We start from the raw sequence: 18,558 nt of genomic DNA on the forward strand, positions 1-18,558 counted from the left end.
TATATTGTCTTAGTTCACTTTATAAGGCCATCCACTAGAATTTCCCTCACTATAATCACCATAATCTAATACTTTCTACTCACCTAACCTAACCTTTTGAGGACGTTTACTGTTTTGTTGCGTCTCAACTCTTTGGCTGCCGATTGTAGGCCACCAAACCACGGCGCTGATTGGCTGATGTATCTCAAAGGGTGGGAACCCCTCGTTTTTGCGCTAGCGGATTGGTCGACACGGCTGCCAGTCAGTCCCCCTGTGCGCGCGTCTGTTCTCACAGTCAGGTTGATGGAGAGAGGGAGCGCAGAGGTTTGGGAGACCTGGTGGAGATGTAGCTAAAGACGGAAACTGTTACTTCATCTGTTGTGTTTGGGACTTTTCTAGTACTTGGTTTGTTTTTGCTTTTTTTTTTTTTATTATTTCACGGCAGTTTTGCCACTTTACGGACCGAGTCGCGTAACCTTGGCAACGTGAACAACTGCGCTGCGAAGTTTGGGTCGAGTGTTTTTTTTTTTTACCTTCAAGCGGACAAATAGAGCGGAAAAGTAAGAGAGCGGGGTCCGGGGAGACGTTCGAGCACTTTTATTCACATTGAACTTCTTATTTTTGAAAAACTTTCAAACCCAGTGTTTAGGGAAACGGGACAGCGCGAGACAATAGCTGAGTGACTCGTGCAGAGGGGGGATCGATGCCTCGCGGGGGCTTTGTTCTGCCCCGTGTGGAGAAGCACCGCGAGCCCGCTGCGGATATCGACTGACCGAGCGCGGATTATCGATTAGCTGCGGATCGATAGCGGCCTCGGAAGCCTTTGAGCAACCATGGATGTGACTCTGTCCGAGTTACTGGCTGCTTTCATGGAGTCGCCGCTGGTGTTGTGGGTGAGTGGCGGCTGTGTGCCTCTCTACTTTCTCTTTCCTGTTTCAGGTGCAGGTGCATTCGTTACCAGCTCCCAGCGGCTAGCAGCTGCTAGCAACCAGCAGCCCCACAGCCTCCAAAAACACGCCACTTTGCAGTGGCTTTCTGGCGCTTTTCTAGCTTTTATTGACCCTGTCCAGGCTTGCACTGACAGGGGGAAAGCTCTCTCATGTGAAAGTTTCACGTTCAGTGGTCCATTGAGAGATTTTGGTTGCTGTCTCTGGGACTTTCCATATTTACTTATCAAACTAACTGTCAAAGCAGAAATGTTGAGTTTCCTGTGTTTCACTGCTCACAGATGGTGCACGTCAAGTGTTGGGTTGCTGGTGTTGCTCTGTGCACAAATTTGACACAGTCCACCCACAATACTTTCACTCATACTGTGACACTAACTTATTAATAGATAGATTTAGTGAAAATCATTATAATACATTCATCTTTGTTGTGTTGGTAAGGATGCTTAACTACAAATAAGAACAAACTAAAAAGCAGGAAAGTATAAATATTGCAAACTATATTAACTCCAAAGTGCACTGTGTTTTCCTCTCCTGCTGTCCACCACAGTCCTCCAGCCCAGACAATAATGACCAGCAGAGCCGTCAACAGGTTATTAATCCTGGAGTTCTTCCGTTTTCCTCATGACCTCACATCCTGTTGACTTGACAGGTCAACCGCCAATTTTTCCCGTCTTTGTTGGACACAGACAAACACAATTACTACACAGCAGGAGAAGTAGCGCAGGGCAACTTTCACATGACCCCTTTCTCATTTTCTCTCAGTTCTTCTGAACACGCATGCCACAGAAATGTGGTTTTGTGATGCAAACAGTGCTGGTACAATCCCTAGATTGGATTTGATCCCTCAACCAGATTTTTGGATATAGCTGGAAAGGGAAAATGAAAGAGTGGTGTTTGTCTTTAGTCCAACTGCTCCAGTGGAGCTGCTCAGTGGCCATCGGATCAAACTGTGGTTGTGCTGGGCTGAATCCAGCGGGTTCACTGTGTGCGTCTGAGCAGGGCATTCGCACAAAGAGACTCTCTCAGCAAAATCTATATTAAATAAAGGTCTGCTTTATCATTTGCAAATGATCCAGAGGTTTTTCGTGCTTTCTTTTAATCACTAATTGAACAAAGAAAATGTCATTGCAAATACCACAGGGGCCATGACCCAACCCTTTTCTCTTGACACTGACAACCTCTTGACTGATAGCCAAGTTTAAGGTAACAGTTATGTCACAGCAAAGGAAGCGCATGAGAAATCATTTGTTTTTATGTCTGGGGGATTAATTAACACTTGGATTTGTCACTACACTTGCTATTAACGGACCTATACTCAGTACCAGCAGTCTTTGATATCCATACAGTGTAAAATTGTGACTACACTCTAGTAAGGTCCCTAACTTGAGCTGCATAGTGGGATCCCAGCCCAGTGTTCCCTTAAGTCCATCACACGCCAGGCCGACTTTCGACCACTGGCTAGTGTGTGTCGTCCTAGTTTTTGCAGCATGTCCTGCATTGTTGGCACTAGTTGCTCCACTGTCTGATTGGCTGTTCAGCATAGCAAATCCCTGCATGAGAAGAAAAATGGATGCAAGTGCCATTTACAACTTTTAATCAGACATATTCTTTATCAGATGTACCACAGAGATTGTGAAGCTACATGTTGGAGAATAGGGCTCCATCTTGTGAGATAAATACTCTTGTTAACCTGTGACTGTAGCATGTGCAAACTTTTTGTTTAGGGGCTAAAAAGTTGCTTAAATCCTGCAAAGGAAAGAAATAAGGTAGACAAATGAAAAAGAAAAGAAGCCCTGCTGCGATAAATTAACATAGATTTCAAAAACTGGATTACAATTCCAAATGCACTACTTCCGCTACCCAGACTTGGAGAGCCAATGTGCCGTGTGTGTGAAAGGAAAAACATCAACACTAGATATCTCCATGTGTAATATAGTGTCTCCTAACTTTGTCTTCAACCTGTATGTCTCTAGGTGCGGACGTTGGGCCCTTTGGGTTCATGTGATGATGTGGGCTCAGAGGAACGAGTCAGCATGTTCATGGAGCTGGTGGACGGCGTCTTTCTGCACAAGATCATGACACACATGTAGGTAGCAGCAAACCAACAGAGTTTCATGATGTATTTGCATGAGTCAGGAAAAAAAACACGTTTTTATGTGTCTGGACTTGGTGCATGAGCTGTGAGTATCTTAATCCAGTGTTTCCTGTGTGTGTCTGTGCAAGTGTGTTTACGTGACCACATCCTGACATCGCCAGTTTCAGGTTGTAAACGTAACAGCCAGATGTGCTGCTCAAGATTGCAGCAAGAAATTATGTATGAGTGAGAATGTGAGTTTTTGTCATTTGTAATCAGTTAAGAGCTGAGTTGTAGTCAGTTTGCACTGAGACTGAGGAATTACACACATTTATACAGTCTACAGAAGTAAAAGTATAAAGTATAAGTCACAAATATTGAGTATGACAAAATATTGCAAAAATCGAAGCATGTCCAAAACGTTCCCCTCAGAATTAAAGAATAGAAAGAACGAGTCTTTTGTTATTGCCGTATTTTACTCATTATAACAAATCCTACAAAAGAGCAAAACCAACAGTGTATTAATCCTTCTCTCAGTACCTACTGACTTCCCCACCCAGTTGGAGACACTCAGTCCCAAGCACTTTGGTTCCCACTCAACCTGTAAGTCTTCAGTATCAGGCCAAACATGGTTGCTTGAAAGTTCATAAAATGTTCTGTTTGTGAGACCTAAAATATGATCAGTTGTAAACTAGATATAGAAATAAGAAAAGAAATGAAAGCTGTTCATTTATTATCTACCATCAGTAACTGCTGTAAAACAATAACTAAACTAGTGTTTCCAGTAACTGTTTATCGGGCCTGCACATTAGTTTGGAGGGATTTTAGCACAGACACTACACTACACTACAGTTCATGAATGTATTCCACATTTAGTTATTTGACGTTTTTATCCAAAGCAATTAACAGGCGTACAAGGTAAAGGCAGGGTAAGAAGAAGGTAAGAAGGTCTTGCCTGAGGATTCAAACCCTGGTCTTCCTCATGGAGGGCAGTGATATTACCACTACACTATCGGGCCACACTCCAGCCCGGCCTTCCTATTTTTCTTGCTAATGAGTTTGCATCTATTGGTGTAGCCTCTGTACTTGGTTATAATCTTCTGCAAACAGTAGATTGTGATACCTTCACTCCTGTCCTCTGGAAGTTGTTGCTGATATCTGAACAGTTATGTTAGGGTCTTTCTTTACAGCTCTCACAATCTTTCTTCTAATCTCCCTGCTCAACATCTGTTACTTAGTACTCCAGTGGTTTCTTCTTTTCCATCTTCTCTTAGCTTCACAGTGGCTTGATTTTCACCCATAGACAGCTCTCTGATTTTCATGTTGGTTATACCTCACCTACAGTTTGAACAGACAAAGCCCAAATCTGAAACTGAACACAGATATTTAGTGCTATTTATAGTTTGAATTATCAATGTAACACACCTGGACAACAAAACACACAACACATTTTCCAATACTTTTGCTCACATAAAAAATGGGTGGGTTCAAACTAAAGGTCCTATCCTCTAAGTTTTGTATCAGATCCATCCATAAACACACAAACACCTGGAAATAAAAGCTCATATGTTTAACAATTGATTTTGGTATTTTGATTATATTTGATGGGGTTTGATAACTGTGAAAAATAGAATCTCAGACTTATCATTTAGTATTTATTGGAGTGGGAAATCGTCAAGTGTGGAATCTCAATCATCCCCCATCCAGACATCCCTGTGCCCCCAATCAGACCACATGTCCATATGGTAGTTATTGTCCTCAGAAACAATTATAATCATGCTATTGTTCTCCATGTTCAGAATGTAGGCTTGGGTGAGGTTAGAGGGTGGGTGGGTGGGTGGGGTGAGGCTTTGTAGGGGCTTACGGGAAAGTGGGTTACAGAGGAAGGTGGGCATAGAAGAGCCATAAGGGAAAGCTACTTAGAGAGGGTTGACAAATAAGTCAGTCAGAGAACCATTTAGAATTTAGCATGGTAGAAGGTGAAGTATCAAAGGACAAAGTTGTAGTTTGGGTTTTAAGTGAAAGTCACAAAAGGAGTTCAAAGTTGTGCAAGTGCTAATTAAGTTTGATATGAAAAATAGACATTGTGGAAGTTGGATGATACTTGTAGTAATCTGAAGTGTCAGTTGGTGTGTAACTGAAGCAGAAGAACATTTGGTCAAGGAATCAGAAATAAAAGCAGTGAAACTGTCAGTTTACCCATGAGTGCTAAATATTAACAGTGCTAAATCTATAAAAACCACAAAGTCTGTAACAGAATGGTTTCACTTCAGATATTTTCTATTTGGAGTGACTTGAGCTCCAACAACAAACATCATGACAGTAATAGGTCAGCGAGACAGCGTCACACACCCCCTTTTCATATGCAAATCAGTGTGGCACAGGCGAACATGTGTTGATGTGAGTATAAATCCTTTTCCACCACAATAGTTACCCTGGATCTGGCGCAGGTGTGTGTGTGTGTGTGTGTGTGTGTGTGTGTGTGTGTGTGTGTGTGTGTGTGTGTGTGTGTGTGTGTGTGTGTGTGTGTGTGTGTGTGTGTGTGTGGGTGTAGGTGTGTGTAGGTGTGTGTAGGTGTGTAGGTGTTTGTCTGTGCATGTGTGTATGTTGAGAGATGATCTGCGTCTTAAATGGCCCCTAATAACGTAAGTCTAAGCTCTCCTGTGTTGTGTGTCTGTGTCTCCATAGTGACCCCAGCCCCACCAATCAAAGGCTAAACAAGAACGTGAACAATGATGTGTCGCTTCGCCTTCACAACCTGACAGTTCTCGTCAGACACATCAGGACTTACTACCAGGTATTTACGCGCACACACACCGTGCCAACAGAGAAATTAAAAAGTAACGGCAACATTCATGGCTCAAATCCTTTTCTTTGTGTGTGACGCATGAAAGTGTGAAACAACCATAATCAGTTCATTTCCTGCATGTAAATTAGCTGCTTCATATTCAGCAGTTTCTAGTTTTCTTGAACTTCTTGAACAGGCTAACACACACACACACAACAGCATTCCTATACAGTACATTCCTAAACCTCAACACCAGCAGCAGCACAAGTGTGTATGTATGTTGTGTGTGTGTGTGTCCGTGTGTGTGTCCGTGTGTGTCCGTGTGGGGCTAATGACTCGATTGATGATGGTTTACACCATTATAGTTAGACCTTGAACTTGCTGGCAATTATTCAGTGGTGTACTCAATTGATGAGTGATAATCTGTGGTGATCAACATTGGCAGGAAGTGAGACCATACTGAGTCGGCTGGTTCTGAGTGTGAGGCGTTTTGTTACACTGATTAAACATCTCTTCTGTGAAACACAGAAACAGTAAGTTTAAGCTTCCAACAAACATTTGTTGAGGTGCTTTCTGTTGGTTTAATGAGGTTGGTATTAAAGTAATGTAGATTACATTCAAGGGAAACCTTTGGTGCAGCAGTGATTAATCAGTTTGCACATGAAGACATAACAACATAAGATATAAAAACGATCCCCCTCTGTTTAACCTTTGACATGTTATCATGCTGTAAAATACACTCATAAGTTAATTGTGGTCTTTCAAGTGTACTGTCATAATTCACCATCGATATGTAAAGGGGTGTGTAACACAATAACTATTCTATAAACATATTTACTCACGAGGGCAGGAGCACTTCTTGGAAAATTACAGTTCTATTTATACCATGTTTGCATACATTGTCATGCAGCAGTGGCTTTGAGTTTGATCAAATCAAAGGTTTGGCATTAGGGCAAATGTGATAGCTGGGGGATGCTTTTGCCATACATAAATTTATGTTTCAAATTGAAGTAGCTGAGTGTTTCCTGTTATCATACCACCTCTTACCTCCACTAATCTAGCAGAGGCGTTATAAAACAGTAGTTCAGCTTCAGTAGTTTCAGCAAACTATATCTCATCTAAAATGACAGAGCCTTGAGATTCTAAGGTTATAAATCACTTGAAGATACTAAAAGCACTGCAAAATCAATTTTTTGTTACTCACAGGGACTCAAAGGTTTAGTTTTTTTCATCTTTGTGCCAACACTTGCTGGACCACATACCATTGTCAACATAAGTATCCAATAAACAAAAACACAGGATTTTAGTTCTACAATGTGTGATCCTTGTTATATCACAATGTGAGGTGTTTCCCTGGTCTAAAAACAGGGCAGAATGCTCAATTTTAGTTCTTTCTCCAACAAACTTTGTTCTATATTTGTCCATCATTGTGGTTTTAACAAGGCACACCTGTAGACACACTTTACCTTTCAAAGCCACTTCCAAAAATTAGGCAGATCTTGTTTTACCAAGTTTGTGCCTCTCTAAGTTTAGTTCAGTATATCATAGACACCTTCTGAAGACTTTACTGTGGTTATGCCATTTTCTATCTGTGCCTAAAAGAGGGGAGGTGTTTTAAGCAAATGGATGATATTCTGACTTTGTCTCAGAATAAAAAGAACAGAATAACACATAATTTTATTTTACATATCAGGCTAAGCTAGCAAGAAGACCTAACAGCTGCCCTAGTTGTGCCTATGTGGCAGTATCATTTTACACTGAAATAGTGAAAACTGCCTGAATGCCCTGACAGATGAGTTTTACTTCCAAAAACATCAGTGTTGATAAAACTAGGCAATGAATGTGTGTGTGTGTGTGTGTGTGTGTGTGTGTGTGTGTGTGTGTGTGTGTGTGTGTGTGTACTGATGCCAAGCCCAGTGATGTAATGTGACCATCCTCTCAAAGCTAATCACAGCCATTGGTCAGAATCATAAATCCTGCATGCATGTACATGGTGTAATGTTTGTATGAATCAGAGATAAGGAGCTCAGATGCAGTTCATTTGACTGAGCTGGAGTCATGTCCTGCTGAGACACATATGCAAACTCTTACACTTTAATCTCAGAGCTTGCATGCATTTATTCACCATAGTTGTTGGTTTTTTAAATCTCTAGGAAGATTATTTGATAGTTTGTCCTCATGTGAAATTGGCCTGTTCCTTTTAAAGCAGTTAATGTTACACAGTGAGCTACAAATAACACAGTGTGGTTTATTTAATAGTTTCACGTTTTATTTAGATGAAGTACTACTACTGCATATACTTTACAACTGATTTTACTACTTTGATACCCAAACCAATCAGAAACACAGCTGCTCATTTAAAAATTGGTTTTACTAATCACTTGAAAATTTGCACAAATAAAATAAACGTAGTTAGAGAAATCCAGTTTACTTGTGATTCACCCATATGGTGGTTTCACTTTTGTCTATACAGTCTTCCTCTAGGTCTTTGAATCACATGATTTTCATACAGGTGGTTGCAGGTGTGTGTTAGTTTACTGTGAATCACCCTCCTTTCATTCACTAAACTGTCGCTACATTGTAGAACTGTAAATTCAGTAGTAGAATTTAAGGGTTAACCATCAGGAGAAACTGTGACTACAACTGTTACCTGCGTTCCTCACCAGTTGTACCATCTGGTCTGATTGCCAGAAAGTTTGGAACTTTTTTTCAGTGGCCTTGAGAGTCTTTCACAAACCTTCTGGTGAACTCTAGTCGAGATTTTTTGGTTCCCTTTGGCGCTGTCTAAGGTTACATGATAGAACTCTACAGAAGCTTGTGACTCAAAAATACAGCATGATATTTTACTGACCAAAGACTGTGTTTGGTTCATGGTTCTACCAAACAACACACTTTACTTATTACATAAAGAAGCAACATTGTCACAGTAAAACATTGATCATGCATTTATGTATCTCATGCAGATCACACATGCACATACTCCATGAAGTGGGTCATGGTAGTGTGTACCGGGTTAATCTGCCATGATGGTTAATCTCTAACCACAGTCAAACACCCTGGCTCCAGAGCACTGCTCAACCACGCGTGTGCATGCACACATCTCCAACTATAACCTTAGGTCTATGAGTTATGATCCACACACACACACACACACATACACCCAGTTGATCATATGGGGCTAGGCGTTGGCTTTCTCCTAATTAGGTGATGTCCCAGCAGGCACACAGGCTGGTCCAGTGAAATCTCCCCATCTCCCCAGTGACAGAGGGAGATGGGGAGGTCAAACTGTTAGTGTGTGTGTTTGAGAGAAAGGAGGGGAGAGAGGAGGGGTGTCTTTCACCTCCCTTCTGTTTCTTCTCTATTGTACAAAGCACAGTAACTTGATATTGCTGGCTCTGAATACTAAGCTATTTACTCTTTTCACACTCATGCTGAGTTTTACAGTTAGAAATAAATTTCTTTATTGTGAACCGCCATAAAAACGCCATAGTGCTAGTGGAAAAAATATTTAAACCCTGGTTGCTGGTTGACCCACTTATTGGCAGCAATAACTTAGCCAAGCGCTTCCTGTAGCTGTGGATCCAACCTGCACATTGTTCAGGAGAAATTTTAGCCCATACTTCCTACAGAACTACTTTAGCTCTGTCATATTCTTTGAACGTCTCATGTGTGTGGCTCTCTTCAAGTTGTTTCATAGCATCTCTATTGGGTTGAGGTCTGGGCTCTGACTTGGTTACTCCAAAAGGCAGATTTTGTTTTTCTGAACCCATTCCGTTGTGGACTTGCTTTGGTGTTTTGGGTCATTGTCCTGTCCTGATCCTCATGAAGGACATGAAAGATCAGAATTTCTTTGGTGTTATTATTTTAGGCACATTATATTTGTTAATACTCTTGAATTAGATAAAGATCAGATCTTGTTTATGAGAAATTAATGCAGAAAACCATGACATTCTAAAAGCTTCATATACATTCATATAAGTTCATATTGTGTAAAAAAAACAACTTTTTTGTCTTTGCTTTGTAGAGTCAAATCTTTTGCCCTAAAGTGGGGTCTGATTGTAGCATTATTACATATGTGGTGGTGATGTAAGAGTCATCAAGGATGTCAACTGCACAGTTTCTGTAGTAGGTTTATTTTGAAACATACAACAAAAACTTTTTTTTTTCCAGCGTCACAAAATCTGACACAGAGTGTGCCCACACCAGCTACATGAGTAAGAGATCAGCACCAGATGTCTCTGTCTTCAGCTGCCCCCTCTTCCATTGTTGGCTTGTTCACAGCCCAGTGTTAATGGCTACTTTTCCTAACATGTAACACATTCTACAGGATATCCTGGAAATATTTCTTGGCAAAAGCTATTTAAAAGTAAAAACCCTCCATATTCTGTACTGTGCTTTTACATAGATTTGATGTTGTAGCTCAAAATGAAAAGTGTGTTAACAGCAAACAGTATCTGAAATACTTTGACAATGCCTAAACATAAGAGCCTTGTGAAAGAGATGTGATTGTTGTGTAGTAACTTAAGCAGTAACTCGGCCTCTTGCTCTTTCTCTCACCCCTTTTCCCTCTCACTCTACCCCTCCCTGGTTACCGTGGGAACTACAGAACAAATGCCTGGGCCTACATGGGATGTTTTCAACTCCATATCCTCTGGCTTACTTTGTACACACACACACTCACACACATATATGCTTGATTCTGTATAGCAGTGAGGACACTCATGCATTCTCTAGCATACCCTGAGCAAAATGTCCTCACAACGATGGCATCAATCTAAAATTTCCCCACACAATGACAAGATGACATGTATACACACACCATAGAAGATGGGATCGTAGCTGCTGTGTGTTTCTATGTGAGCACATGTATGTCTGTGGCTGTGAGGACAGATTCAGTTTGTTACTATCACTGTGAGGGCATTTCTGCTTAGACCGTCACACCTTCAAAGGGCTAAGACTTGGTTTCCAGGTTAGTTGTCAGTTTAAAAAGTGCAACAAGCTGAAACTAAAGCAATCTAAAACAGCAGTAAATGCCTCCCTTCATGAAGTTGATGATGTTTCAGACAAGTGTTGACTCATAGTCATTTTGGAAGATGTTTGTGGTGCAGTTGTATATTTCAGTAACCTATCACCACAGTGTCTTTTTGCTTTAGTTTTCATCTACATTAAGCATGGTGCAGAGATATAAAGGAAGAGGATGGAGAAGATAAGTGGATTTAGATTTTTAAAGCCTTCGAATATGTGAGAAAGTTGTGGAACAGAGAAACTAGTGGTTCAGCTGGAGTCAGAGCTGCTTTTAACTGCCACCATTTTATTGATCTCGGATTAGAAATGTGAGCCCAGTGTGTTAGTGGGGCAAAGATTTAAGCTTTGTGTGTGTATAAATGGGTCGGTGTAGCAGCCTGTATTGATCTCTTCACTGTTAGATCCTGCTGGTGATGTTGCTGCAGGAGATTATATATAGATCTCAGCGATCAATCGTATTCCCAGAGAGTATTTTGATTGGAAATTGGCATTTTCCTGATTCAGGATTTACAGCATGTTGACACTTGTACAAGAATGTACATTATCTGAAGTGCAGTGGGGTCTAATTATGGTTTTATATGGTCCTCTATACAGAAAAACACAAACTATAGTAAATGAAATGGCATTGGTAGCACACGCAACAGCACACGCATTTCAACAAAAGAAAATTCCAGTTAAAGAAAGCAAATAAATCATTCATAAGTTCGGCAAGCCTTAAACTTAATTTCTACACTCTTCCTTTTGTACGTGGAGGAATAGTTAGTCAACATTCTAATAAATAGGAACCTCTCTGGCCGATGTGGCCTTTGGAAAAAATGTGCTCTGACTGGGTTGAAGTGGCCACTACACCACTACTAGTGGTAGCTGTTTTGTTTTCACTATGCAAGTGGGCCAGAGTGGACTTTTGCTGTGTCTCTCAATAAGCCTCCGGCTTTTTAGCTTTCCTTTGACGGCCATGGACATCCATCTCCTGTGAGAGGGATGTCATGTATGCAAGCTGAGATGTATTCCCACATTTTATTGGGTAATTAACATGTAATTATTGCTGATATCTGACAGAAATGAGTATCCAAATGTCAGAATTAAAAACCAAATACCTATCCAGTGATCATCCAAATACTATATAATATATGTGTGGTACTATAAAAGTACTTAATATGCACTCAGATTTCTGAACCCCACTATTAAATGTTGACAGTACAGTGTAAAGTAACTGACAGGTGGATAATGTGTTGCTGGCTACAGATGGTATTGGTAAGAGAGAATAGTGTAAGCACATCTCTCATCTATAATAAACAAGCAGCACGTCGAGCAGCATTAGACCTGTCTTTACGTACAAACACACATAAATGCATGTGAACTAACAAAAATGCTTTAGTTAGTGGCTCATATTATCATGGTACAAATTATTAACAATATAATAATAAAAGTACTGAAAAGCTGCAATAAATTATAAAATCCAATCAAGTAAAATAACTTTACTCTATAGTGTGTCTACAGCTTTGTAGGAATCGACAAATGAATCAGATACACTCCACACCCCAGAAACAAAGTTTACTAAAAAGTATAATGTGCAGTAGAGTGTGTTTTTTTCTTAGACCCTGTGCACTCATTCATATTTTAATTTCTTCTCTGCACACAGTTAGTCCCTTCTACTCAGTTTCTTTTAGGACTTTCTAATCCTCAGATTAAATCAAATTGTTCAATTGAATTTTAGCGTGAGGATTTTTTTGGTCCTTTTGACAGTAGAGGTCTTTAATGGTCCATTCAATTCAGTTCCTGTCAGTTTATTTATACAGTATAGCACCAAATCACATCAAAAGTCATCTCAAGTGATTTTACAGTGGAATGTTTAAAACCTTAAAGAATATCACCATATAGTGTTTTTTTATGTAAAAAGTTAAATGAACTTGATTCCCAGATATTAAACAGATCGTCTTTAAGTTGACTATAGAATGTTTTACTGTGCATGAGGTTGGGACTTGCTTCTCCTGTCCCAAAAAAAAAAATTCACACACTCTAATATTTCGCTGGGCCACCTTTAGCCTTGTTTACAGCATTCACCATGGCATCGTTGGGTCTTCCCCAGCACATCCCAAAGATTCTTAATAAGGTTAACATCTGGACTCTGGGGTGGCCAATCCATGTTTGAAAATGATCTGTCATGCTCCCTGAACCACTCACAATTACATCCTGATGAATCCTGGCTTTGTGATCTTGGAATATGCCCGTGCCATCAGGGAAGAGAGAGTCCACTGATGAAATAATCTGGTTATTCAGTATATTCAGGTAGCATAACGTTGCGTGTTGTAATCATAGTGGGGTGACAGTAACTCAGGTGGTAGAGCAGTTGTCTACAAACCACAGTGTTGGTGGTTTGAATCCCGGTTCCTCCTAGTTACCTGCTGAGGACACAGGATGTGTCTTTAGACATGGTTGTTTAAGAAATCAGAAGCTTCTCATTGCATCAGTTAGGGTAAATAACTTGCTAGCAGCTGAAAAATAATCATCCATGCAGAAATTATCAAATGGGAGGCTCTTACCTGTTTTCTTAGTTTAATCAGAGTGGTGATTTTTGGTTAGTGTACTATACAGTAATATATAATCATTCACATACATAACTCTGTATTGCACTCATGCTTTGTAGTTTTTGCACTCTGCCTGGGTTAACTTTTCTGACAGTCATCAGAAAAACCTTGATGGGCACATCAAGGGACCATACAAAGCTTTATGCAAGCTTACATATTGTGTTACAATAATCTATGCATTGAAAAGTGCATGTCTACAGTTACATCATTTTAAATGTTGGCACAAACCCACAAACTAAATTATTCATTTTTCAATACCAAAAGGACAAACAAAAGTTTTATGGAAGCCATATGTTATAGTTATATGCAAGAGTATCAGTCATAGTGATGAACACATCTTGTGCAGACAATTCATCTCCCTTTTTTCATCTCCACTTGTAAAATTAGTGTTTAGCTCTTGCTTGTTGTTAAACCTGTCTGTCATGATGAAACAAACAAACTCTGAGGTGAAGCTTGCAGACCGGCTCTGTGACTTAAATACATGTGGTAGCCAGCTGACATGTTTTATTCACGCTGTACAGTGTGTGCGTTAGTGTGTGCGTTAGTGTGTGCGTTAGTGTGTGTGTGAGACTGGGTCTCTCATTACCTGCTGGTGCATAATCCAGGGGTGCAACAGTATCCGCAGGTATGGCTCAGTACCTGGAGCTCAGTGGTATCTGTGGTGTAAGCTGATCGTGCTTTGTTTTGCCTGGTTAGCAGATGACACTCAAGACCAGAGCCCTGTATCTCATTAATATGTGACCATGTCCAAATATAGGCACAAACACAAGTCATATCATAAATTGGAATGCTGTAGTGGCAAAGAAAAGTATGTGAACCTTTTGGAATATCGTGGTTTTATGCAGTCATTTGTCATAAAATCTGATATGATCTTCATCTAAATCAAGAGTATCAACAAATATAATGTGCCTAAAATAATAACACCAACAAAATTCTGATCTTTCATGTCTTTATTGAGAACGACAATAAAAACTTCATAGTGCGAGTGGAAAAAGCATGTGAACCCTTGGAATTAATAACTGGGTTCATTTTGACTGACTACTCACTTCTTGGTAGATTAGCCACAGTCCCAAAGTGTCTCCATTTGTAGACTGTTTGTCTAAATGTAGACTGTTGAATTTCTAAAGTCTTTGACATCACTTTGTAATCCTTTCTAACTTTATGTAAATCAACAATTCTTCATCGTGGCGTGTTTCACATAAGCGTATTCTTCTTGTGCGGATCAAACTCAAATGAGGTTGTTTTTTTGTTTTTTTTTTTTGGTTGTTTTCTTAATAAACGCAGTAAAGATTTTTGGTTATTATTTATGCACATTATATTTGTTAATGCTCTCGACTTTCTTGCCACTAAATATGCCACATGTGATTTGGTACTACAGAAAGGATAGAAGGACAGATAGGTTTTCATATTATGACTGCCCTGTGTTATTCAGTGTACCATTCCAGCCAGCCTGCTGACGAGCACAGCCTTGCCTTGTCTTATATTTTTTTGACATGTCTGGACATTCAGGTGTGTTCAGGAGACAGGAGAGGATATTCAGCAATGGAAAGCAATTCCTCCTAGTGGGCTGTGTCTTTCCTGAGACACACACACACACACACACTCTTTGTCTGACGGGAGGGTGTTTCCTGTTGGCTGCTTGCCTTTACACACATTCTCTCTCAGACACACACACACACACACACACACACACACACACACACACACACACACACACACACACACACACACACACACACACACACACAAACATGCAAACAAGTGTGGGTCAGTTGGTGGTTGGACTTTGATTCACTTCTATAAATGTGTTGTGATCCAAGTTCAGCAGCTGTTTTAAGAACAAGTAAAGGACTGTAGAGGACAGTCAGTGTAAGCTCTGCTTCCACACTTGGATTGTTTGTGTCTCTTTATACCATAGTAAGCACTCTTCTTTTAGAGCTGCTAAAAATGTGAAATGCATTGTAATAAGCCTAGTTGGCCCGTCTGCCCATGTAGTGTTTATCACTTTCACTAATCTTCTCTGTAAGATTGAAAATTGATTTGCTTGCTCTCTCTTTTCCCCTCTAACCCCTCAACACCCCTCCCTTCATCTGTGCTACAGGAGAACTTAAAGCAGTTAATTGTCATGCCCCTTCCCAACATCCTCTGCATCGCCAAGGATCCATTATCAGGTAACATCCCCACACAACATAGTGGACACACCTAGCTAATCCAAATCCATCAAATATGCAAGTTTGCTCTTGTACTGGTAAATGCAGAAGGCTTCAAAATTTTCGAAATTGTAGCTGCAAGCAAAAAAAGGCAGGAGCATATTGGGTACAGGATGAGGTTATTATTGATTTAGTGTTGGATAGTTTTCAACTCTAATAGGTTGTAAAGTTAGAGGTTACGTTTACGTTTGTGATTACATATTGAAATTTTTTCATTTCATTTTCATGAAATGTAAATTATAAATAGCCTCACATACACTCATTCACACACAAACATTTAAAGTCTGTGAGAATTCCCTGTTAAAACAAAGGAAAAATAAAAATAGGTCAGACAGCTTCTTTCTCACGCCTGCAAATTATATACAATATCCCAGAAATCATTTTCCTCTCATCTTATTGTTATCATGGTCCTACCAGTTAGCTTTGTGAGCAGGCTTTACATTCACAAAGTAACAACATAGTAGCATAGTGGGTGTGACCTGATGTAAGATAACAGCCTATCTAGTGAGGTTTTTCTTTTGTCCATGTTCCATGGTCCTAGTTACTGAGGAATGATGTATAGATGTAGTACCAGTCAATAATGATACAAAATGTATTTTGAGAGAGTCACTGTTCACAAAAGACTTAACAACATTAACAGTTGCTGTTCACTTATTGTTCAATTAAACTAACAATAGAGAGTCTGTAGTGAGCAGTGGAGGTTATATGTAACAGCCTGAGGGCTGCTGCTGCCTCATCTATCAACCTTAGATCATTTCTTCAAACTAAAAGTTCAAAGACTCGTGTGTGACTTGTAGTGACGTCGTTTCACTTTTACTCAGCTGAACTATGCTTTCTCCTCTTTGAAGCACTTTGTTGCAAAAGGTTTGGATCAATAATGTTTGTGATGTACAGCACCTCTGTATTTTGTTCCCTCCAGCCAAGAGCATGGAAGAACTGAAAAGACTTTTGTTGCTGATACTAGGCTGTGCTGTCCAGGTAACATGTGTGCATGCACGCAAACACACACACACACACACACACACTGTAGCTTACTGTGCCACCCAGTCTCTCCCAAGAAGTGTATTTGTGCCTGGTTTAGTTTTGCATGTCTGAGCACAGCCGTTCCTCCTGATAAGGGGCAGGATGGGACTGCAGGATTCAAAAACACGTGGCACACATCAATTGCTCATTTAAAAGTAATGAGGATTATGACTTGGCTTTTTGAATGACCCATTGTTCTGATTTCACAGCCTTGCCTACAGGCATTCTAACTGTAGCTTAAATATTTGTATATTATTATTTGTATAGTTTTGCAAATCACGTCTGAACTAGCCATTAAGGTGAGGCAAGAGTTAATTGGGTTATGTCTAATTAAAGAAGGCAGGACAGTCATGTGGGAGGAGGGGGCGCAGGTGTTTTCTCTGGCTTTCGTTGTCTAATTTTCACCTCTCCCATGGCTCTGAACCCAACAGTTGTTTTCCTTTGCTTGTGGCTTTGCCTTGCTCTCTGCTTCCTAATTTCCCTCCCTTTTTCTGTCTTCCCCCTTTTGTCTCCCTCCCTGCACTGGTTCTACTGGTTCCGTGAAAGAGGACGATCATGTGGGAGCCATGAATGAAAACAGAGAGAGAGAGAGAGCAGGAGGGAGGGGTTGATATAACCACATGAAAATGTTGTTCATGTTGTACAAAATAACTCCAGCCCAGCAAACATTCACCGAACATACAATCTGCATGTGAACCAATATACACCAGTGTAATGGCAACATACAGTAACATTAACAACCTGGAGCTATTTTTATTTTATCATAATTAAATAAATTCAATAGGTTTATTCAGATATCTAATGTTGATGTTTCATTTTAATTTACCCCTGCTTGTTTTTGTTTTTGTGTGTGTGCGTGCTCAGTGTGACCGTAAGGAGGAGATGATAGAGAAGATCAAGCTGCTAGATATTGAGACCCAGGCTGCCATCGTCTCTCACATCCAGGAGGTCAGTAGAATACGAGCTGATTAGTCTTATTGATAGAAGTAATAGTAATCATCTATGTAGAACACAAGTTTAGGTATTTGTTATGGTGTTTTCTTAACCATATTTAAAAAATTGTTTCTACCTAAAATCTTTTATTTAAGGCTGACAGTCTGCACTTATTCTAAAGTGTGTATTGATCGCAGCAGTGCACAAGTGGTTGGTACATTAGCTTGTTGTTCTCCTAGTAATGTCACATCATGTACATTGATTTACTGTGACTGTGACATTTAATATACAGTAGTAGTATGCTTCTTGTAGTATCAGTCCATCTTCAGCCAGATTATTATCTGTTCGATGACCTAATCAAAGATTTATAGTAGAGAGTTGTGTTAAAACTCCCAAGCACTATAAAGATGTTCTGATTGCATAGAAAACTCATACTAATATGTCAGAATATGGACATATTAATATGGCCGAATTATCTTTTTAATATGGCCGAATTATTAAAATCACAATATTCCAATATATTGAATCGTAACTTTTGTATTACGGTACTGTACATTGCCTTGCCACTGCCAGATGTCATACTTTATGTTATGTGAAAAAGACATTATGAATGATATATAGAAAATATTGGAAAGACAAAGTAGTTAAATTAAAAGTTGACATTAAGAATATGTAAGAAATGTTTTCTAGTCTGAACTTTACGCTAAGCATAAACCATTAAGTCATACTTTTATTTTTGGAATGTCACATTTTGTGTGGGGGATTGTTGCAGGTCACTCACAACCAGATGAATGTTCTCGACTTGTCCTGGCTGGAGGAGGAAGCCGATCTCCCACCTGAAGAGCTGGAACCTCTGTCCCGCAACATGGCTGCTTCACTGCAGCAACTCATTGACCAGAGAGACAAAGCCAGTGAGGTACACAGACTAAAAAAATCACCGCTATGCTGTTTGTGATATTTGAAAAATAATGCTAAGAATATTTATGTTTTG

The 18,558-nt window shown here is 39.9% G+C and overlaps 1 protein-coding gene across 3 annotated transcripts in view; it reads left to right on the forward strand.

Moving 5' to 3' along the window:
* The first annotated feature begins 274 nt into the window (after positions 1-274).
* ccdc88c (coiled-coil domain containing 88C) overlaps positions 275-18,558 on the forward strand; it is a 39,726-nt gene continuing 21,442 nt past the window's right edge. For all 3 annotated transcript variants that reach the window (XR_003298636.1, XM_026356551.1, XM_026356552.1), the window contains exons 1-7: positions 275-872; positions 2,900-3,012; positions 5,689-5,797; positions 15,503-15,572; positions 16,531-16,589; positions 17,499-17,582; positions 18,340-18,483. Coding sequence is in view for 2 of the 3 variants with exons in the window: in XM_026356551.1 (XP_026212336.1) it covers positions 813-872; positions 2,900-3,012; positions 5,689-5,797; positions 15,503-15,572; positions 16,531-16,589; positions 17,499-17,582; positions 18,340-18,483 (639 nt within the window). In the remaining variant the exon portion in view is untranslated. The remainder of the gene's footprint in view (positions 873-2,899; positions 3,013-5,688; positions 5,798-15,502; positions 15,573-16,530; positions 16,590-17,498; positions 17,583-18,339; positions 18,484-18,558) is intronic.

This window comes from Anabas testudineus, chromosome 12 (genome assembly GCF_900324465.2).
Source record: "Anabas testudineus chromosome 12, fAnaTes1.2, whole genome shotgun sequence".
Lineage (NCBI taxonomy): Eukaryota > Metazoa > Chordata > Actinopteri > Anabantiformes > Anabantidae > Anabas > Anabas testudineus.